Source organism: Rattus norvegicus, chromosome 20, assembly GCF_021556685.1.
Source record: "Rattus norvegicus strain SHRSP/BbbUtx chromosome 20, alternate assembly SHRSP_T2T, whole genome shotgun sequence".
Taxonomy (NCBI): domain Eukaryota; kingdom Metazoa; phylum Chordata; class Mammalia; order Rodentia; family Muridae; genus Rattus; species Rattus norvegicus.
In genome coordinates this window covers 37,971,058-37,994,184 of record NC_141553.1, presented here as the reverse complement: position 1 = coordinate 37,994,184, position 23,127 = coordinate 37,971,058, and the positions used below count along the sequence as shown (strand labels likewise).

The window sequence follows — 23,127 nt, the reverse complement described above, 5'->3', positions numbered from 1 at the left end:
TACAAGAAATACAAGTGTAGATAGTTAAATTTATATACAGAACATAACCTATTTATCTAGAAACAAACACCTATTTATATGGAAAAATTACATATCACATTAGAGGCATTGCAGGAGTAAGATGAAGCTATATAATCTATAAATTTTAGTAGAAAAAATTAATATCTATAAGAAAAACTAAAACATAACTTTGCTTAGGCATGTACCAGTGGTACCTCCAGCTTACCATATGCTAAATGTTGAAGAATTTCAAAGGTATATTGGTAAACCACTGACACCTTGAAATCTTTCAGTGAGAGGGTTTATACAATGAAAAACAGTAAACACTACATATCCAGGTGTGGAGAGCTTTGGGGCTACCTTCTGAATGCCAGCAGCAAACCACTGAACTGAGAACGGTATTCCCATTGGAGGAATTAGAGAAAGGACTGAAAGAGCTGAAGGGGTTTGTGACCCCATAAGAACAACAATGCCAACCAACCAGAGCTTCCAGGGATGAAAACACCACCCAAAGACTATACATGGACTGACCCTGGGCTCCAACCTCATAGGTAGCAATGAATATCCTAGTAAGAGCACCAGTGGAAGGGGAAGCCCTTTGTCCTGGCAGGACTGAACCCCCAGTGAACGTGATTGTTGGGGGGAGGGCGGTAATGGGGGGAGGATAGAGAGAGGAACACCATATAGAAGGGGAGGGGGAGGGGTTAGAGGGATGTTTGCCTGGAAACCGGGAAAGAGAATAAAATTTGAAATTTAAATAAGAAATACCCAAGTTAGTAAAAATGGAAGAAAAAAAAAGAATTTGACATTGGACTAGGACACAGAAGTAGGCTCAAGAGGAATACAGCTGAGAAATGTATTCTTTTTATCTTGATGGTTTTTCATTTGTTCCTGCCCAGTCTATGCCTGTTTGTCCCCTAACTGCTTTGTTTATGACTTAGAACTGGCCTTATTCTTTGTATGTACTTAGAATGATATAAAAGCAGACTGGAAAAAAAAAAACCCACTTCAGCCTCAGAACTGACTGGGGTCAGGCTATAGTATTGTCTAATTGTCTTTTTTCTTTTTAATCCTCGCTCCTTCCCTGGAGAACCCTTTGCCTGACAGAGCTGGGGTGGGTGGGGTTGCCAGTACATCACTGGTGGAATTTCTAGCTTACATCATACATAGATGACTTAATCATTTACATGGAAAACTAAAATTCAAGACTTAGAAGCAAATAAACAGACGAAGACATCTTCTAAATCTTGGAATTGGAAATAAGTTTTGAACAATAAATAAAGTCATGTAACTCAAAGGACAAATGTGCTAATTATGACACTTAAAAATGATGTTAAAATTATGTGCCAGTAGTGACTGAAAAATGGTATTTTACAACGTGAAAAAAAATAAGTAAGCTCAGACCAGGGAATGACAGTTTTTCACTATATTTTTCTAAAAGACTCATATTTAAAATGTATACAAGGCCATCCACAAATCAATGAAAATAGGTAGGTGGTCCAACTGTGACATTTTTAAAGGCTTGAAAAAGAACTTTATCTAGAAGAGTTTATCTCATTGACCAATAAGCAAAAAAAAAAAAACAAACAAACAAAAAAAACAGAAACAAAAACAAAAACAAAAACTCATTGTTATCAGCAATCAAGAGTGCCAATAGACAGCATGAAGGGTTTCAAATTTTCCCCAGGAAATGTGATAAATTCATGTTAACCAACAGCAGGGCAACACAAGTAGAGAAAGAGTGCATTGAGGCAGCAAACTGAAACTACCACAGCATAGATTGTTGGCTATTCACTAGCTGTCCTAATTTCTAGTAAGAGAGCAGGGCAAAAATACAACCAGGAACCACCCTATTAGTAATGATATTTCATGAGGACAGAAAGAGTTAATGATCATGACATTTTTCATCTTACTATGCTTCTGAAATATTTTGAAAATAGTTTTTTTAGTAACACATATTGCCTTTTTTGATATGGCACATATATGTATCTAGTAGGCATCCATATGAATCATCTTGAGTGTGTAAATTTCTTTCTTGAAAAAAATATTCTCATGCCATCAGTCTCTCCCCTCCTACCTCTAACCTAGTACTACATAATTGCAGTCTCCAAAACTTGTTCATAGAAGTCATTTATAATTAATATATCACTCTATTATCAGATATAGCAAGGAATGTTCTCACATGAATTATTATATGTCTGAGGAAAAGGCATGACTGAGACCAGAAATTGCAACTGAATACAAGGTCTCTACATGAGCAACAAATATTAAATGCTATCTGGGTCTCCCTCATAAGTGTATCAAATATCTTGGAAGAAAACTTCCATTTTATATGTTAACTGATTATATCGATACCACAGAAAATGTAAAGGAACCTGGAGACATCACCTGAGAAATTGACACAACTTGTTGGGTGGAGATTGTGTCCAACCTAGGTTGGCAAATGACAGACATTAGTAGTGTGGGTAGGGAAGAAAGTATGGAAAATAGCCTGTTTTCCTTATCCATGGATTCCTGTATATGGTGCTAGCATTTGCGTTTGTAAGAACATGTGTCATATCATTTAACCCTTACAATTCTATAGTTGATTTTCATACCTGTGCAGTATTAATAAAATCACTACCCTTTTAAGAAATCAAGTATTTTACTAATGGTGTCTTGGTTTCCCTCCCTTCCTTCCTTCCCTTTTCCTTCCTCCCTCCCTCCCCCCTCCCTCCCACTCTTCCTCCCTCCTGCCTTCCCTTTCTCCCTCCCTTCCTTCCTTCTCTCCCTCCCTCCTAATCTCCCTTCCTTCCTTTGTTTCTTCTTTGTTACAGTGATAAAATACTCTCACCAAAGAAGCTTAGAGACCACGGGCTTATTTTAGTTCATAACTCCAGGTTATAGCCCATCACAGCTCTGTTTATAATTAAGGCCCATACAAATTAGAGTAATCAGGATGATTCCTCATAATTTGACCTCATAAGCATGACCAGAGATGACTCTAGATTCCATCAAGTTGACAATACTAACCATAACAACTTGTGTCTTCACAACATATACTAAGGACAGAGTTTAACACTTGGATAAAAGAGAGTACAGAGTTAGCATTATCAACCAAGGGTGGTACAAAGTAATAGTCTCTATGTGATAGTTATGTCTTGAAATGTTGGGCTCTGTTTCAAGGACTCTTCGAACTACAATGTTTCCCAGTGGCGATCATCTTTCAAGTCTATCTTAAACCACAAATGGAATCACTGTACATTGTGTAGCTCACTTTTTTCCCCAAGCTTGGATTCCCAAATATCAGGGAACTCATCCACAGATTTTACAGATGGGCATGCTCAAAACATTCTGATTATCTTTTGTTTGCAATTTCATCCCCACTTTTTGGTCTGTGTTAGATAACAGTTGTAGTTCTGCCAGAAATGTTAAGGGTTACTCCGACCCTATTTACGAGGCTTTCGTCAATTTTATGAGACATCGTTATTTTAAAATATTTGTAGTAATGGGTATTTCAAAGCGACGTTTGTGTGCCAAACCCTGCTCACAGAATATTTTCAAGGGCGAATTACAGGAAAATAAGAATCAACTTTCCTTTGGATACATCCCAAACATATCAGAACAACGTTGTCAATTGTTATGTCCAGACAGCTGTCAATAAAACCCCTACGCTGTAACAAATGTCTTAATAAGTGAAGCATTTTTCAAGTACAAACCATGTACTTGGAAAATCTTACTAGGAAAAAAGAAGTTAAAATGTGCATCAATATTAAACAAAAGAACTGAAAGGGCTATATTTGGAGATATATATGTATGTATATACCAGTGAGACTTGTTCCACATAGTGGCCACAGGCATAAAATGCGTATGTGAACAGAACAACAACAAAGGAACACAAAACTAGAAAGGGGACTTAGGTAGACATGAGATGGCTAAATCCCATGAGGAACCAATGTCTCAAAAGCAGTAACAGTTCAGAGCTCTTCAACAGTGGTACGCACGGGCCTTGCCTAACACAGTTTTCTTTACTTGGCGAAGAAGGGCCAGTCCACGAAGCCACAGATCTATTTTTTAACAGTGGTCCTCCGAGGTCGCAACGCCGAAGACCACGCCCTTCCTCCGGGCAAATGCACTGCGCACGCCCGGCAGCAGCCACCGGGTCCAGGTCTGAGCGGAAGTGACGCACTCAAAGCTGAGGGGCGGGTGCGTCTGCGTCGGAAGTGCCTGCCAGACAGTAAATAAGCCTCGAAAAAGCAAGGAAGAAGCTGTCTCCATCTTGTCGGCTCGCGCTGGTCGGGCGACGCGGCGACGATGGGGAGCGTTTTGGGGCTGTGCTCCGTGGCGAGCTGGGTAAGGCGGCCTGGGGCTCGCGGGCCCGTGAAAGTTGGGTTTATCCGCCCTCCTCCGGTCTGTGCGGCTCCACTTCGCGGCTGGAGTCTACTGAGGGCGAGGCCGAGGCCGGGCGGAGCGGGGCGTCGCCCGAGCAATGGCTTTCCTTCTGGTGTGAGCCTCGGCTGTCGCCGTTCCAACTCCTTCCTCCCGCGGGTATCGCGGTTCTTGCTGTCACCCCGATACCGGCGACCTCGCACTGCGACACTGTCATTCCCAGAGGCCTCTTTGTTTTAATGCGCAGCCACCAGGGAATCGGGCCTGTTATTTGGGACAGCTTGACAGCAGTGTCGTTGTAGCCTCGTTTTTGTTTTTGCTTTTGTTTTGTTTTTTAATACATTAGTCAGAATTCCCTTACTACCTACCTTCTTCGGCATCGGTGGCTTGGATTCTTATATTTTTAAATTTTACGTTTCTGGAAAAGGTGTTCAGGTCTCGGGTACTGATTTTTTTTGTGTGTGTGTGACGTAAAACATGAGCGTGCAGTCTGAAAGTCGATGCTATAGGAAGGGTATATTGCGTTTTCGTTAGACAGTACAATCATTAGATCAATGGCAAGATTTCGTAACCCAGGTGGCACAGAGGACTCCATTCCCCAATAGACAAAACATTGGCAGTGCAGTTTATAATAAAAACCTTCATTGCTTTTGACTTGGTATTTGGATTCGAATCTTATTCTTTGGCCTATGATTTCTAAATTTAAATCGTAAGAATTTCCTGACTAGCCAAATCATCCTATTGCATATATGTTAACCAATGAACTGGCTAGTTTACATGCGTCATCTCTTGAAAAATGCTTTGGTATGACTTGAATTATAAGTGCTTAGTTTTTATTCAGTACTGTGTGACAGTCCATCAAGTTATTCCCTTATATTTTTCTATTTGCAGTTGGATATGGAAACTTGACCTCAGAGCCTAATTGAATCTGTTGACCCTTTTATATAGAAGGCAAAATTTAGTGTAATAAAACTTAATAAGTATGAGCTGGGGAGACGATTCAGCTTGTTGCTCTTGCTAGATTATGGAGTTTAGTTCCCAACACCCACACATTCGACAGTTCACAACTGCTTGGGAATCTGACACCCTCTTCTACTCTCCTCTGACTGGCTCCTAGAGGCACATTCTCCCACACATAGACATGCATGCACATAAAAATCGTTTTTTAATTTGTGATACTAGAGTTAGCTTGGTTGTGATGTGAGCACACAGCAGTTCCATTGAGATCATAGACTTAGAGGGATATGAATTTTCCATTTTATTATTTCCCAGTTCAGTTATGAGCAATGTTTGTTTTTTTTCCCCCTCAAGGCTGGTGTTTCAATATTTTTTTTTCCCTTTTTTAAGTTTTAAGGAGTTTCCGTATATGTGCGTTTTAAGTCAAAATAGCTTTGGAGAACACTGTTGGATAAATTTCATTACTATGTCTACAACTTAAGATCGGCACTTTGATTCACTAAAGGAATGCCTTTGACGAAGCTGGTACTGTCTCTGTCCTCTTGCCTCTCCCTCCCTCCCTGGCTTTTGTTTCTCTCGCTCTCCAATGAAGTGCACTGGTAGGACTCGTCCTTTTCTCGCTGAGTTATTTTTATATAAATGTCTTATCTTGTACATAGAATTTATTCTTCTGTGTATGTTTGCATAATTGCTATACCATCCCATTTCCGTTCCTGAAACATAACGTGAGGCTGCTTCGTGTGCTTCTGAGCAGTTATACTTGATATGGAAATTTGTCTCCTACAACGCTGTTCCCTTGGAGTACCTGTGGGTCTCTCCCCCAGAGCTGGGATACCCTGCTACATCCAACCTGAAGTCTGACTGATGGTGTCAGTCCAGGTTATGCCAACCCTTGTGAGATACTTAAACTCTGCCTTAGTAATGTCTATACATGTTAAGCTCTCCTGGTCTAAAGCTACTCATTAACTAATTCATTAGCAAAGAGTTCATTAAAGTTAGCTAGTTGTTAACCAGTTGTTGACTTACCCTTAAAAAAAACCCCACCTTTTCTAGTGATAGTTTTATTGCTATTAACAGAAAGTTGGAAGAAAATAAGAATACCAATTCACTTCAGGTTTGTGGTGCATCATTCATGCCCCCCACCCTTCCCCACCCTCTAGGGTTGAGAATTCCCAGAATTCTATGACTGTATACTTACTGGGAGGTGGAGCCCGAAGGTGAGCTTAGTAGCTGTGCTCTTTATGAACCTTCCATTTCTTAGATGAGTCTCGGTTGCTGATGGTTATTTCCCATGTTTTTAAATAGTTTTACTTGATATAGAGGACAAAGGCTGTTCATTATTTGACCTTGTTCTATTTTTGCCTTGGGTTTTAGAGCGTGTAGGTAATGTATGCACATCAAATACTTTTAAGCTTTTTGAATTAATGTCACTGTTTATCCCTTCAACACATAGAATGTATATTTATTGGACTGTTTTAAACTATGCTGTTGTTTAATATTTTTCCCAGATTCCCTGTTTGTGTGGCAGCGCCCCGTGTTTGCTGTGCCGATGCTGTCCTAGTGGGAACAACTCCACTGTGACTAGATTGATCTATGCACTTTTCTTGCTTGTTGGAGTATGCGTAGCTTGTGTAATGTTAATACCAGGAATGGAAGAACAACTGAATAAGGTCAGGCTTTTGTTTTAATGTTGATGAACTAAAATTGTAGAATATGCATAAAATAACTTTGGGGGTATTAAAAGTAAAGTGGTATAAATGTAGAGTAATATGGAACCCCAGTTTTAGTAGATTTTGTTCTTATGATGGCAGCACAGAAAATGTTAGTTCCCATCAGAACAGATGGTAGATTCCTTACTGAAGACACAGCATGCTGTAGCCTCAGGCCATAAGAAATCAGGCTGGAAGTGGTCTAGACGTTTCCTTCCTGCAACTGGCCCTCATCATATCAGTAGCTGCTATGCAGGCTGTTGGGGAAGATTGTCATCGGCAGTCTTACTCGGTCGTTGACTCTGCCATAATACCCAGGCAAGATGTAGCCAAGGGTACAGTAGTGACAAGCCAGTTAGAGAGGCCCCAACACTGGAAGGAATTTACATCTGTTATTAACGTAAACCCTTTACTATAAGCCTCATCAAAGCCTGGACTAGAGAGTATCGGGCCTACTCGGGATGCTGCTGCTACTGTTTCACTAAGTGAACTACCCTCAGATTTCCTCTAAGTAACTGTTCTTCATATATACAGCTCAGTGGTATTTAGCTGTGCTCAGAGAAGCTTGTGTTTTACAGTGGACACTGGTACCTGCAGAGGCCTAGAAACCAGCTAGGGTGTGGGAAATAACTTAATGGTTGAATGGGTTATCTGTGTCCCTGTGTCCAAGGCTCAGGGAACATTGTTTATGTAGGGACAGAAAGAATGTAAGAACCAGAGGAAATGAAGAATGGTGTCAAATTCTGACTTTCAGGCATAACATTCTACGTGCAAACTCGCAGCGTCTATGATGTACATGTGATTGGACCCACAAACATCAGCGATGGAGGAGGGAGGGACTCCCACAAGGTTCTACCTCTTAGAATTCACACGTAATTAGGTAGCTGCTGGGGGAAGAAAGACAATTTCTTCAGTAGCGTAGCCATGGTGTCTGTGGTCCTCTAAACAACCCTTCAGGAAGCTACTGTAATGAAAGTGTCATTGGGTCAAAGGAAAAAATAAACAGGACAAATAGGAAGACAACAGGGATCAACAGGAGTAGGAGGAAGACAGGAAAGGATGGTGGCGTGATGATGATCAGAGTACATTATACATATGTACAAAAATGTGATGGAAGCCATATGTATTAATGTATATCAATACAGAAGTAAAGAAACCATACTTTGGTAATGTCATTGTAACAGGAAAGCTGTTACACACACATTGTGTGTGTTTTGATTTTTGTTCCCTGAAAAGGGAACATTTTAAAGATAAGTAAAATGTAAATGCAATGCCTGAAAGTGAAGCAGTAATGACAGGGAAAGGCTGTGAGCAAATGACTTCTGAGGATTGCCTTGGTAAAGACAGAAGTCAAGCACTTAGATGTAGAGACTGTTGCAATGGTAAGATCATAGGGAATAGGCCTCGGGTGGTTTATATGGATGTTGTAGTAACTGGCATCCAAATATTGTCAGTGCCAGCCAGGGTCTAGTTCTTGGGAACTTAGGGGGAAGTGCTCACAGCTGCCTGACCTCCCACTTCCTAGAGATGTGATGGCCCTCTTCTGTCCTCAGTGGGAACCTGTGCACATATCTACAAAACACATAATCAAAAATAAATCTTTTAATAGATGAATAGATTGATTTATACCTATAAACAATATATACCATTATATATAAAACTATATAACTATATAACCGTGTGTGTGTGTGTGTGTGTGTGTGTGTGTGTGTGTGTGTGTATGCACTGTTGGAAAGTGACTCAGTGTTAGCAGTGCTAGAACTTGATCAACAGCTCTCTCAAGGATTGACAGAGAGCAAGGACAATACCTGAAGAAGCAATGAGAAAAACCACAAGAACACAGGCTTTAGATAGAATTGTAGGAATGACTGTCAGTACACCAAGGATTAAAGAAGGTGAGGACTTAAACAGCTGCTGGATATGGCTGCTTCAAAACTAGTATTTAAAGTACAGTATCCTTGGAGTACTGCGATTAGGCGTGGGAGAAATAGTTTATTTTTATACATATGAACAGTAAGTTTGTGTAGTTCTTAATAATACTGCCACTTTCCTCACAAAAGTTTCTTCTTTGTACTCTGAGTTCAGTGTGATTTTCTGTCTGTGAGAGTGTGTTGCTGCAGATCACCCATGTTGCCTGGCAACAGTGCTGTTACTGTGCCCCTCTATCCGAATCCATTGTACTTTTCTGAAGTGGTCCCTGCTGTTTCTCAATTACAATATAAATACACTGTCAGCAATAAGCTCCTTATAATCACAAGTAACATTTAAAGGTCTTATACTCAAAATCGATATAAATAGCCTTGGCTTTAAAAAGCAACTTTTTTATTGTCTATGTCTTAAAATGTGACTCTTTTATGTAATTCTTTAAGCTTTTGTTCACTTCTCACCTATTTTGCATATGTAATTCAGCATACCACAGTAGTAGTAGAATGCTAGTCTTAGGATATTTGAAATTATGATACAATATAAATATGTACATTTTGTTTTTATGTAACTTAAAATACATATTTAAAGAATAAAAATAAATCTTGAGCTCAGAGAAATCATCTATCTTAGACTTGGCCATTGATAGTTTACTGTTTGCCTGGAAGTTTTAATGTGTGTGTGTATATGTCTGTGAAAATGTCTTGCTATATAGCCCCAGTTGGCTTGGATCTATGTGTAGACCAGGTTAACTTTGAAATCTGCCTACTTCTGCCTCCCCAAATGCTAGGACTAAATAAATGCCCCTGCTACCATGCCTGGCCTTAACTTCCCACCACCTCATTTTACCCAGTTAAGATGCTTATATTGTGTGTGCCTGTGCATGTGCGTGTGTCTACGGATGTATGCCTATGTGTGTTATGGCCTGTAAAGCAGATTACAGTTTACATGGAACTTTTAGTTCATGAAAAGTATTGATCATAAACTCATTTGGTTTTTCTAGATTCCTGGGTTCTGTGAGAATGAGAAAGGTGTTGTTCCTTGTAATATTCTGGTTGGCTACAAAGCTGTGTATCGCCTGTGCTTTGGCCTGGCCATGTTCTATCTTCTCCTCTCTTTACTAATGATCAAAGTGAAAAGCAGCAGCGACCCTAGAGCCGCGGTCCACAACGGGTAAGCTTTGGTGACAGGAGAGACTATCGCCTTTTCTTTCCAGGAATTTTGACTTCATCTAAAGAAATTTCAAAGCAGATTTATCTTTTTCATTAAAAAAAGTTTTAAAAACTGTTGATTTTACTAGAGAAAGTCTTGTCTTGGGTATTAAATAATAGTGCTGGGTCATTTGTTGGCATCACATCTGATTATGAATTTTAATATCAAAAGAGGCTATATGTGTGATTAAAGGAAGAGTATTGGTGCCCCTTCTTTTAGCTTTTGGTAAACCAGTCCTATCATATAGAACTCTGAATTCCTAGGTCTGCAAGGCAGCCAACTAGAAAGAAATATTATTACTGAACAGGTATATTTTTCTAGATGATTGTTTTCCACAAACTAGGAAGAAAACAAAACTGCTAATTTAATCAGTCTCCTTTACTATTGAGTATGTCATCTGTTTTTTTATTTGAATGACTTGAATTTTATCTGTTTCCTTTTATAAATTAGTTTTTCTTTATATGTTCTATTTATTTGTTGACATGCTTTGTGAAAGACAGGGAGTAAAAATGTAATACTAGGATAATAAAAATTGTTCTATAACAGGTTTTGATCAGTTTAGTCATTGGCTGTCTTAAATTACTATTTTAGATGTAGGCATTTGTCCTAATTTATTAAAGCTGTTCATTTGTGACATGAAATTGTACTTTATATATACACATATTATGCAGCTCAGTGCGGTGAAATGAAGCCAGTGTTCTTAAATGAACTGGTGGCACATCTTTTCTTAGGACCATCTTTACAGTAGCCTACATAATGATTATTTTATGTTCAGTATATGCTTAATATAAAGTGTAACTGTTCTTTAAGTGGTTCTGAAAAGCTTTAGTATTTGAGTTGTTTTTTGGGTTCTTATTACATTTGTTTCTGTCTTAGATTCTGGTTCTTTAAATTTGCTACAGCAGTTGCAATTATTATTGGCGCATTCTTCATCCCAGAAGGCACTTTTACAACTGGTGAGTTTTTAAATATTCTGTGATAATCTTTTGTTTTGTATAGGAGGCCATAGTAACTGCTACCTGGAGTTCTAATTTCTTTTGTTTGGTATTTCCTTTTTTACCCCAGTTGCAAAATCAATTTACTTACGTTTTCCCTTTTTGTATTAAGATTTATTAAGAAAAATAATAAAAATGAACGCAGTCATTCCTTTGCTTGAACTGCACTGTTTTTCATTTCAGTGTGGTTTTATGTGGGCATGGCAGGCGCCTTTTGCTTCATCCTTATACAACTAGTCTTACTTATTGACTTTGCCCATTCTTGGAATGAATCCTGGGTTGAAAAAATGGAAGAAGGGAACTCAAGATGTTGGTATGCAGGTGAGCTTTTGTTTCTTCTATCTTGCGTGTAGTGAATGTTGGTGAGAGCAGAATAGGTTACGGGTACATCACTTAGGATTTTTGTGTTCTAATGTCCTCTGAAGAGGTTTTCTGTTGAAGTTTATGAATGACTGTATCAGCAACTTGTTGAAAATTTTGTTCTTAGTAACTAGGAATTTATCCAAGGACCAGAAAAGAAACCAAAGACCCTTAAATAGCCCAAAAACGCTCCAAGTCCATTTCTTAAAGCTTTATTTTTGTACCCAAACTTCCCTGTACATTAAAAGTTTAAAGGGAAGACCACTAATAAACACAGAGTTGTGTAATTGGTCAGCAGCAGTACACAGCACAAACAGGAACTTCAGAACACTATACTAAAGTATAAAGGATGCCTAACAGCTAAGATTTCTGCAGTAGTATAATTATAATAAGCATGAACTGATTAGTTATCTAAAATGTAAGATTTATTTAGAAACAAGTGCCATGCTAAATTCCTAATATTTTTATAAAATCTAATAATTCAGTTGTATTTCTTTCACAGCCCTGTTGTCAGCCACCGCTCTGAATTACTTGCTGTCTCTGGTCGCCATCATCCTGTTCTTTGTATACTATACTCACCCAGCCAGCTGCTCAGAAAACAAGGCGTTCATCAGTGTCAACATGCTGCTCTGCATCGGCGCGTCTGTAATGTCCATTCTGCCCAAGATCCAGGTATGCACTGCCTACCACGCTTTTTTTTTGTTTTTCATCTTTATTAACTTGGATATTTCTTATTTACATTTTCATTGTTATTCCCTTTCCCGGTTTCCAGGCCAACATCCCCCTAATCCCTCCCCCTCAGCTTCTCTATGGGTGTTCCTCTCCCCATCTTCCCCCCATTGCCGCCCTCCCCCCAACAATCTAGTTCACTGGGAGTTCAGTCTTAGCAGGACCCAGGGCTTCCCCTTCCACTGGTGCTCTTAACGAGGCTATTCATTGCTATCTATGAGGTCAGAGTCCAGGGTCATTCCATGTATAGTCTTTAGGTAGTGGCTTAGTCCCTGGAAGCTCTGGTTGCTTGGCGTTGTTGTACATATGGGGTCTCGAGCCCCTTTAAGCTCTTCCAGTTCTTTCTCTGATTCCTTCAACGGGGGTCCTATTCTCAGTTCAGAGGTTTGCTGCTGGCATTCGCCTCTGTATTTGCTGTATTCTGGCTGTCTCTCTCAGGAAAGACCTACATCCGGCTCCTGTCTGCCTGCACTTCTTTGCTTCATCCATCTTATCTAGTTTTTTTTGGCTGTATATGTATGGGCCACACGTGGGGCAGGCTCTGAATGGGTGTTCCTTCTGCCTCTGTTCTAAAATTTGCCTCCCTATTCCCTCCCAAGCTACCACTCGTTTTTATAGATCCTTTACTTTCTAAACTTTCACAAATCAGAATGTCAGATTTTTATCTGCATTGCTTAATATTTTCTTTGTAGGAATCACAACCAAGATCTGGCTTGTTACAGTCTTCAGTAATTACAATCTACACAATGTATTTGACATGGTCTGCTATGACTAATGAACCAGGTATGTTTTCTTTATAATGAGTCATGCAGTATTGTTTTTTATTCAAAACTTGTCATTTTAAGAGATGAAGTTAGTTAGTTACTAGTAGAGAAGTAAAGCTTGTAGGTAGTACCAGTTCATCTTGAAGGTATTGCTATTTCTTTTCACTACTGATACGGCTTTAAAAGCAATCATTTCTACAGGGCTGGAGAGATGCTTTAGTGGTTAAGAGCACTGACTGCTGTTCCAGAGGTCCAGAGTTCAAATCCCAGTACCACATGGTGGCTCACAACCATCTGTAATGAGATCTAATGCCCTCTTCTGGTGTGTCTGAAGACAGCTACAATGTACTTATATATAATAAATAAATCTTTTTAAAAAATCATATATACTTAATTTTTACAGTTATCTGAGATAGTTGAATATGGGGAGAAATAAAGTATTTTCAAATGTTTCGTGTTTTGTTTAAGACAGAGTTTCACTTTGTGGCTCAGGCTGAGCATGAACACTTGGAAGCCAACCCCTACCCTCCACCTCAGCCTCCAAAATGCTGTTGTACATTTAGTTAGATGTTTTTCCCAATTTTTGTAACTATCTTGTATTAGATAATTGGCTTTGTATGGATCTCTGTACTCCAGTTACAGTGAATCCCATGGGAAATAGAAACCTGTATATTTTGAAGGTATAAAGAAATTATAATTTTTAGAAAATAATTTTTGCTTTTCTGTAAATTAATATTCATATAAAATAAGTTTTCTGATTCATTATTTGCAAACTCAAATTTGTCATTTACAGAGACAGGGATCTTCTCCCCTCCCACCCTAAAATAAGCAATTTTAAAATATCCCAAATAATTTGCTTGAGAAGTTATCCCTATGTTGTGTTCATTAATAAAGTGGAGGTTGAAGATTTGGATTTGTTGGAATTTAAAATGAATATATATTGGATATTTTTAGTGCAGTGGTTCTCAAACCTTCCTAATGCTGTGACTTTTTAAGAGTTCCTCATGTTGTGATGATGCCCAACCATAAACTTATTTTTGCTGCTACTTCCTCATAGTGATTTTGCTACTGTTATGAGTCATATGTAAATCCCTGAGTGTCAGTGGTCTCGGGTGATCCCTGTGCAAGAGGTGACTCACAGATTGAGAAATCCTGCTTTGGCGGACACTTGTCCATTCAAAATGGTAAAGAAGGGTAGAAAAGGCTTAAAACACTTGCATTTCTTTTTCATACTTTTTTTTCTTTTAAATATATGATAGGTTTTACTTTTTGAGTTTTATGAGGGTGGTATGTTATAAACATGGGCTAAAGTAGTAGATAAACCTGATGCCTTAAGGATTCCCTGAGCTCTTGAGGGATTTGATGGAGACCTTCCATTTAGACTTTCTCCACATAGTGTCTGCCTGTGGGTCTCTGCATCTGTTTTCATCTGCTGTTGGAAAAAGATGCAGATGCTGACGAGATAAGACACTGAGTATAGCATGAGTATAGCAAAATTTTGTTTGGTCTTACTGTACGTCTCTGGGCTACCTAGTCTCTGGATACTCAAGCAGTGTCGGGTATAGGAGTTTCTTCTGGTGGAGGAGGCTTAGGTAAAGTCAGACATCGGTTGTTTACTCCCACAAGTTCTGTGTCACCATTGCCCTAGTATAGTTTGTAGGCAAGAAGGATTGTGGGTTAAAGGTTCTGTGGCTGGGTTTGTGTACATATTTCTCTACTGGTAACCGGCAGAGCCCCTTCCTGTACCAATAGAATGCAGGAGTCTGTGATCAATGAGTAGTGTGGGTGTTGTCCTCTGCAGAGGGGCCCTGCTGTCAGTTTGCAGAGAGCAACACTTTCTCTTAACAAAAGCGTGGGTTGTTTGGGAATTTCTATCCCACCACCTTGGCCAACAACTTCACTGAACAAAACTCAGCCTCACCACTGGAAGCCTCACTGGTGACAAGAGATGGCCAGTTGGGACTCTACATGCCCCACTATTTAACAAGTCCCCATTAGGATCACCTTCATGTATTCTAGGATATTTCCACTGTACACTAACCCAAATGCCCCCCCCCCCCAATCCAGCTGTTTTCTCCTGAATTCTATCTATCCACCCCATCTCCCTGGCCCCCTTGATTTTCCACTCCCATCCTTGGCCACACCCAGTACACCTGTAAAACCTCTTTCCCCCTCTCTGAGATTCTGGTATCCCCTCAGATCTCTCCTCTTGACCTATCTTCTTTGGATCTACAATTGTAGCCTGGATATCATTTACTTATAATGGCTGATAGCCACTTATGAGCAAATATATACTGAATTTATCTTTCTAGGTCTGAGTTACCTCACTGAGGATGATTTTTTTCCCCTAGTTCTGTCCATTTGCCTGCAGATTTCATGGTAACTTTTTTCTAATAGCTGAGTAATATTCCATTGTGTAAATTTTATTTTTCCATTCTTCTGTTGAGGGTCATCTAGGTTTTTTCCAGTTTCTGGATATTATGAATAAAGCCACAATAAACATTGTTGAGCAATTATCCTTGTGGTAGGATAGAGCATCCTTTGGGTATATGGATCTTTTCTCTTTCTTTATTTTGGGGGGCTGGGGACCGAACCCAGGACCTTGCGCTTCCTAGGCAAGCGCTCTACCACTGAGCCAAATCCCCAACCCCTATATGGGTCTTGAGGTAAATTGATTCCCAGTTTTCTGAGGAACAGCCACTGTATGATTTCCAAAGTGGCTGTACAAGTTTGCACTCCCACCAAAAGTGGAGAAGTGTTCCCGTTCCTCATTCTCAACAGTGTGAAGTGTCACTTGTGTTACTGATTTTAACCATTCTGACAAGTGGTAAGATGGAATCTCAAGGTGGTTTTGATTTGCATTTCCCTGAATGGCTAACAATGTTGAATATTTCTGTGTTTCCTCTATTGAGAATTCTGTTTAGATCTATCTGTACCCCATCTTTTAATTGGATTATTTGTTTTGGGGTTTTTTTTTTTTTGAGATCTAGTTTTGTGTGTTCTTTATATATTTTAGATATTGGTCCTTTGTTGATTATGGGTAAAAATCTTTTCCCATTCTGTAGGCTGCCACTTTGTGTGATAGTACCTTTGCCTTATAGAAGCTTTTCAGTTTCTTGAGGTCCTATTTATTGTTGATCTTAGTGCCTGTGCTATTGGTGTTCTGTTCAGGAAGTTTTCTCCTGTGCCAGTGAATTTAAGGCAATTCCAACTTCCTCTTTTATCGGGCTCAGTATATTTGGTTTTATGTTGAAATTTTTGATTCACTTTGTATTGAGTTTTGTGCAGGGTGATAGATAAGGATCTATTTGCATTCTTCTACATGCAGACATCCAGTTAGACTATCACCATTTGTTGAAGATGCTCTTCCCCCCATTCTATATTCCTGGTGTCTTTGTTAAAAATCAGGTATCCATAGGTGTGTGGATTTATGGCTGAGTCTTTGATTCCATTCCATTGATCAGCTTGTCTGTTTTTGCCAATACCAAGTGGTTTTTATTACTACAGCTGTTTGTAGTACTTAAAGTCCCGGATGATGCTACCTCTGTAAGGTTTTTTTTTTTTTTTTAATTGTATAGGATTATTTTAGCTCTCCTTGGTGCTTTTATATGAAGTTGAGAAAGTTGTCCTGTCTGTAAAGTTGTCTGTAAAGAATTGTGTTGGGATTTTGATGGGGATTGCATTTTGGTTAAGATGGACATGTTTATTACCATGTTACTTCTACCAATTCAGGAGCATGGAAGATCGCACCATCTGTTACTGTCAAGTTTTAATCATACAGATTTTTCACTTGCCTGGTTAGAGTTACTCCAAGATATTATATATTATTTGTGGCTATTGTGAAGTGTTGTTTCCCTGATTTCTTTCTCAGTCTGTTTGTCATTTGCATATAGGAACACTACTGTTTTGTTTTGTTTTGAATTAATCTTATATTCAGCTACTGTGTTGGTATTTTTGGCTGTAAGTGTTCACTGGTAGAATTTTGGGGGCTACTTATGTATACTATCATACCATCTGTAAATAACAGTACTTTAACTTCTTCCTTTCTAATTTTTATCCCTTTGATCTCCTTCAGTTGTCTCATTGTTCTAAATAAAACTTCAAGTACTATATTGAGTAGATATTTATGGACAACCTTGTCTTGTTCCAAATTTTAGTGGAATTTCCTTGAGTGTCTTTCCATTTAATTTGTTGGCTATATATAGGGTTGCTGTAAATGCTTTTATTATGTTGAGTTATGACCCTTGTATCCCTAATCTCTTTAGAACTTTTAGCGGTGTTGGGTTTTGTCAAAAGCTTTTTCTGTATCTAATGAGATGATCGTATGAGGTTTCTTTTTTTCTTTAGTTTAGTTTTTTTGATGGATTACATTTAATGATTTTTGTATATTGAGCCATCTCTGAGATTTCTTGAATGAATCCTACTGATGGATGGTCATTTTGATGTATTCTTGGATTCAGTTTGCAAGTATTATATTTGTAGCTGTGTTCAAAGGGGGAATTAGTCTGTCATTCTCTTTCTTTATTGAACCTTTATGTGGTTTATGTATCAGGGTAACTGTGGCCTCATGAAACGAACTGGGCTGATGTTCCTTTTGTTTCTATTTTATGGAATAACTTGAGGAGTATTGGTGTTAACTCATCTTTGAGAGTCTGGTAGAATTGTGCTAAATCCATTTGGTCCTGGGGATTTTTTCAGTTGGAATACTTTTAATGACTGCTTCTGTTTCACTAGGTACTAGAGGTCTTTTAAAATCCGATCTTCGATAATTTTGATAAATGTTACCTATCAAAACTATCCATTTTTTTAGGTTATCCAATATGGTAGAATCTAGGTTTTTAGTATGTTCTTATGATTCTCTGGATTTCCTCGGTGTCTGTTATGTACCCTTTCATTTCTCATTGTATTACTTTGGATAGTCTCCACATTTTGGTTAGTTTGGATAAGGGTTTGCTTATCTTGTTATTTATTTTTTTTCTAAAAGAACCAGCCCTGCTTCCTTGACTGTATCATGTCTCTGTTTTGGTTTGGTTAGTTCTTGCTATCCACTCCTCTTGCATCTTGCATGTGCTTACTTTTTTTTAGAACTTTCAGATGTGCTTTTCAGTTGCTCGTATGAGAGCTCACCTTTTTTTTTTTTTTTTTAATGTAGGAACTCCTCTTAGCACCCCTGTCGCTATGTCCCAGAAGTTTGGCAATGCTATATGTATATTTCATTTAATTCTAGAAAAGTCTTTTTACTTGTCCTGTTTTCTCATTCAGTAGAGAGTTGTTCTTTCTCGCTGAGCTTGTAAGCTTTCTGTTGTTCTTGTTGCTAATGTCCAGCTTTAATCAGTGATGGTCTGATAGGATGTAGGGTTTGCAGTTTTCTTGTATCTGTCGAGATTTACTTTGTCTAAGTATGCGGTCACTTTTTGGAGACTAGTCCATGAGGTGCAGAGGTGTATTCTTTTCTGTTGATGTGAAATGTTGTATACCAAGCTGTTGGGTCCATTTGGTCTGTAAGTACTTCTGTTTAGTTTTTAGCTCAATGACCTGTACATTGGTTAGAGTGGGGTCTTGAAATTTCCCAATAGTATGTGAGGGTAAATATGTGATTTAAGCTGCAGTGATTATCCTTTTACAAACTAGGGTGCCCTTGTATTTGGGGCGTAGCTGTTAGGAAGTGAAGTGTTACCTTGGCGGATTTTTCTTTTGATGAGTATGTAATGGTTACAACAACCTTCATTGTATTTGTAAATGTATTAACTTTGGATAAGGTATCTAAATTTTTTACTTATTTGTTGACCAAGATACCTTGGCTCTAAGGTAAGATTGGAAAGAAAGTGATTTTAGCTTTTCTAAAAATCTTTCTAAAGTCTCATCAATACAAATTATATCTCAATACATACGAATTATGTTTAAATATTTTGTTATTTTGTGCCTTTTAAAGCCCTGTTAGAGGTAGGTCCTAAGAGTTCAGTGTCCTAATTTTTTTATATTACTGTAACATTAAAGAACCTTAATGTACTTTATAGAAACAAACTGCAATCCAAGTCTGCTGAGCATCATTGGCTTCAATACCACAAGACCTGTCCCAAAGGACGGGCAGTCTGTTCAGTGGTGGCATCCTCAAGGAATTATAGGACTCGTTCTCTTCCTGCTCTGTGTGTTTTATTCGAGGTAAGACAGGCTATGAGTCCACTTTACAGGAAGTGCATTTATATAGACTAAGGAATCATTAAAAAACTGTTTCTTTATGAATTTCTTCATGCAGCATCCGTACCTCCAACAACAGTCAGGTTAATAAACTGACTCTAACAAGTGATGAGTCAACATTAATAGAGGACGGGAATGGCAGAAGTGACGGGTCACTAGACGATGGTGAAGGCGTCCACCGAGCTGTAGATAACGAAAGGGATGGAGTCACTTACAGTTACTCCTTCTTTCACTTCATGCTCTTCCTGGCTTCGCTTTACATTATGATGACCCTTACCAACTGGTACAGGTACTTACAGTTCACAATCACTTCAGATAATTCTTGTGGATTTTCATGCTATATGGCACTACTTGAGTATGCGTGTGTGTACATTTGTGTGTGCTAAATAGACTAGCTAGCAAACTCTAGTGATTCTTCTGTTCCCACCTCTCCCATGCCACCATACCTGGTCTTTTAAGCTGTGGGTTCTAGGGATCAGACTTCAGTCGTGATGTTTGCAAGGCAAGTGCTTTACCTCCTGAGCCATTTCTTGAGCTCTAAAGCACTTTTTAGTCCTCGGATGTATCTCACTAGTTAAAATGAATTCTGAGACACAGACTTACTTACTTATTTGACAATTACACAAGCATAGTTGTTCCAAATCTTGAGGATACTTAAATAGAAAACTTCACTAAGCATATTTTAATAGAAATGGATGTTAACTAAGTTGGTTTAACTTACTAGTATTTTTAATTTTTAATTTTAATACTATAAATTTATTCCTAATATAATAACAGCATATAGTTGTTTCATACAGTTGTTTAAAAGGATTTTTTTTTTAGCGATATCATTAAAAGATCTGAAAAGCTGGGCTGGAGAGCCAGATGACTGGTTAAGAGAGCACCGGCTGCTTTTCTGAAGGACCAGGTCCAATTTTCAGCACCCATATGGTACCTCATAATTTTTTAACTCCCATTTCCAGGGCATTTCATTCCTTGTCTATACATGGCACCATAAGCATAGACATGTATGGAATGCAGACATACATAGAAGTGAAATAACCGTACAACACATAAAATAAAAAATATAAAATAAAAATATAAAAAAAGGTATCTGAAAAATTTTGATGCAGATATGTTAATGTGAGTTGATTTTAGAACTTCCAGTTTTCTTACCCCAATCCTATCCCTCCCTTCTCCAGTCCACTCCCCTCTTTTTTTCTTCAGAAAAACAATATCAGCCAACCATGGCGTATCAAGTTGTAGTAAGACTAGGCACCTCCCCTCACAGTGAGGCTAGATAACCCAGTAGGAAGAGTATGTCCCTAAAGCAAGCAAAGAGTCAAAGACAGCCCCTACTCCCACTTTTATGAGTCCTACAAGAAGACCAAACTATTAACTATAATTTTTGGTAATCCCTTCAAAATTAATACTTTCCTGATAAAATATAAAGTAACTTTATAATTTGCTTTTAAAATGGCTTTGACTAAAATGATTGCCAAAAGAATCTAAGCAAGATTGACACTGACCTATGTGGTTGGATAAGTATGTTTTTTTTTATACATGTCTTTAAATATTATAGAACCAGCAAAAGATGGAGAAAAACATCATTCTTGCTAGTATTTACACATTTGTATTATGAAAGAGTATTTTAATTTACTTAAATTTTGTAAATTTAAATTTATTTAAATTACTAATTACATCTTATTGGGTTAAGAATTAAGTAGTTATCAGTAATTTAGTAATTTATTTACTATATAACAAATATTGAAAATTTAGAACTAAGCCAGGCAATGGTGGAGCACATCTTTAATCCCAGCACTTGGGAGACAGAGGCAGGCGGATCTCTGATTCTATGCTAGCCTGATATATGTATATATATATATTATATATATATACATATATATATTGTATATATATACGTACACATAGATAGATAGATAGATAGATAGATAGATAGATAGATAGATAGATAGATAGATATAGATATTGAATTCCAGGGAAGCCAGAACTACACAGAGAAATCCATGTGTTGAAAAACAAAAGTAAAAATAAATATGAAGGGGTGTGTGTGTGTGTGTGTGTGTGTGTGTGTATACAGAAAATCAGCTAACTTCAAGATCTCTTTCCTTCCCCATCTGTCAAATCTGAGAAGGGTAGGGAGGTGAGGTAGAGAAGGGAGGCCCATAAACATTCCAACCAGGTACAGAATAGTCAGATGAGACTACTCAGTTCTCATCCACTCCTGTTTAATAACATGTACAAACTGCATACTGTGCCTCAAACTATGCGAAAGGTCTGCTGCAGCACCATCATGAGTCCATGATACTGCATATTGCTATCACAAACTCCGTACAAAGGAAGCTTCGATTAAGGGGCCTAGTAGTCTGATGACTTAGTAACTTAGTAACACAAGCCACTGACCTCCAGTCACTTTTTATTAAATTGCAGGTATGAGCCTTCTCGTGAGATGAAGAGTCAATGGACAGCAGTCTGGGTGAAAATCTCTTCCAGTTGGATTGGCATTGTGCTGTATGTTTGGACACTGGTGGCACCACTTGTTCTTACCAATCGGGATTTTGACTGAATGGGGCGTCTGGCATGAGTCCCACTTTGGTCATTGTTTATTTGACAGTAACAGTATTCGCAATTTTTGTACAGTTGTATGTGCTGTTGTGTAACAGTTTTTTCTCTTGCATGAAATAGATTTACTCTGCCATTTTATCCATGTTCTTGCTAAGTGTACTGGTGATATAAATTGCAAAGGGAGAATTTTGAATGTGGTGGCAAATTAGCAAAGATGGACGTTGATAGGCATATCTCATCTGCTCTGTACATATGGAATTAAAATTGTGTTAGAACTTATGCTACTTTAGAAACATTAAGTGTATGGCTGCCTTTTGAAATACTGGACGTGTTGTTGCCTTACAGAGGACTACAAATACAAAGCAAATGGCTGTTTTAAAATTATGTAAATAAGTCACAAGCTAGTTGTCTGAAAACTCTTAAGTCCCTTTAATTTTGATAGAATTTTTTTCTTACTAGGAGGTCCAGGATGTTTTGTTTCGTGGAAAGCAGTATAGGAAGTGGAGGTAAGCTGAGCAGTAGGCAAGAGCCTTCACAGAAAGTCACTGGTAATGAGTTTTAAAGCAAGTACTGTAGATTATGATTTTCTCTCTAAGAAAGTATGGCCTTTACAAAAAATGAATGGTTTGCTCTTTGTGAACACACAATTATGGATTTCATAGAGATATTAACAGCTCTTCATGTAGACACAATTTTGAAAAGGATATTATGTTAGAAAAATTTCAAACTACGTCTCCCAAACAAAATGGGAAACCTTAGAGGACATAAAATATTAGGCTCGGGTTAGGTACTTTTAAGATAAAGTCTAGTCCAGTTTAAATGTCAACTAGTGCAAAAGCTAGTGACAAAGCTGGATACCAAAAATAGCCAACACTACAACATAAACACTTTGTATTCAAAGTATACAATTCACTTTATAAATTATTAATGGTATATAATTTGTATAAAATATATTGCTGCTGTCCAGCATGCTTTTTTTTAAAATCCAAACACAAGGCCAGGAGGATAGTTAATTTGAAGAATAGATAACTTCCATTACACTACACATTTAACAATGCTTAAATGTTTGTTTACTGCCATGCAATTGATATTATAATTCTATTGAAAATCAGTATGCCTCAATTTAGATAGAAATGCTTATTTATGTTAGTATCTAGTTTAAAAGCTTTTAAAGATCTACAAGCTTCTTTAAAAATATTTATTGTGCAAATGGAATAGAGCAATTCATGTTAATTTTCCAACCTTATCCCGTGTTAATACTTTGTTTCACAAGTTTGAATGGCTGTGTTCTATCTCTTAAATAAACGAATTCAAAGAAAATGTGTGGTGTTAGCTCTTTAGCATTAC

The 23,127-nt window shown here is 38.0% G+C and overlaps 1 protein-coding gene across 1 annotated transcript; it reads left to right on the top strand.

The window, feature by feature from the left end:
• The first annotated feature begins 4,211 nt into the window (after positions 1-4,211).
• Positions 4,212-23,100, top strand: Serinc1 (serine incorporator 1). Its single transcript, NM_182951.3, is given in 10 exon segments — positions 4,212-4,332; positions 6,834-6,995; positions 9,961-10,130; positions 11,046-11,125; positions 11,348-11,485; positions 12,027-12,196; positions 12,946-13,036; positions 19,035-19,179; positions 19,274-19,504; positions 21,646-23,100. Coding segments are annotated over 10 exon segments (1,362 nt in total). The 5' UTR covers positions 4,212-4,293; the 3' UTR covers positions 21,782-23,100.
• The last annotated feature ends 27 nt before the right edge of the window (positions 23,101-23,127 follow it).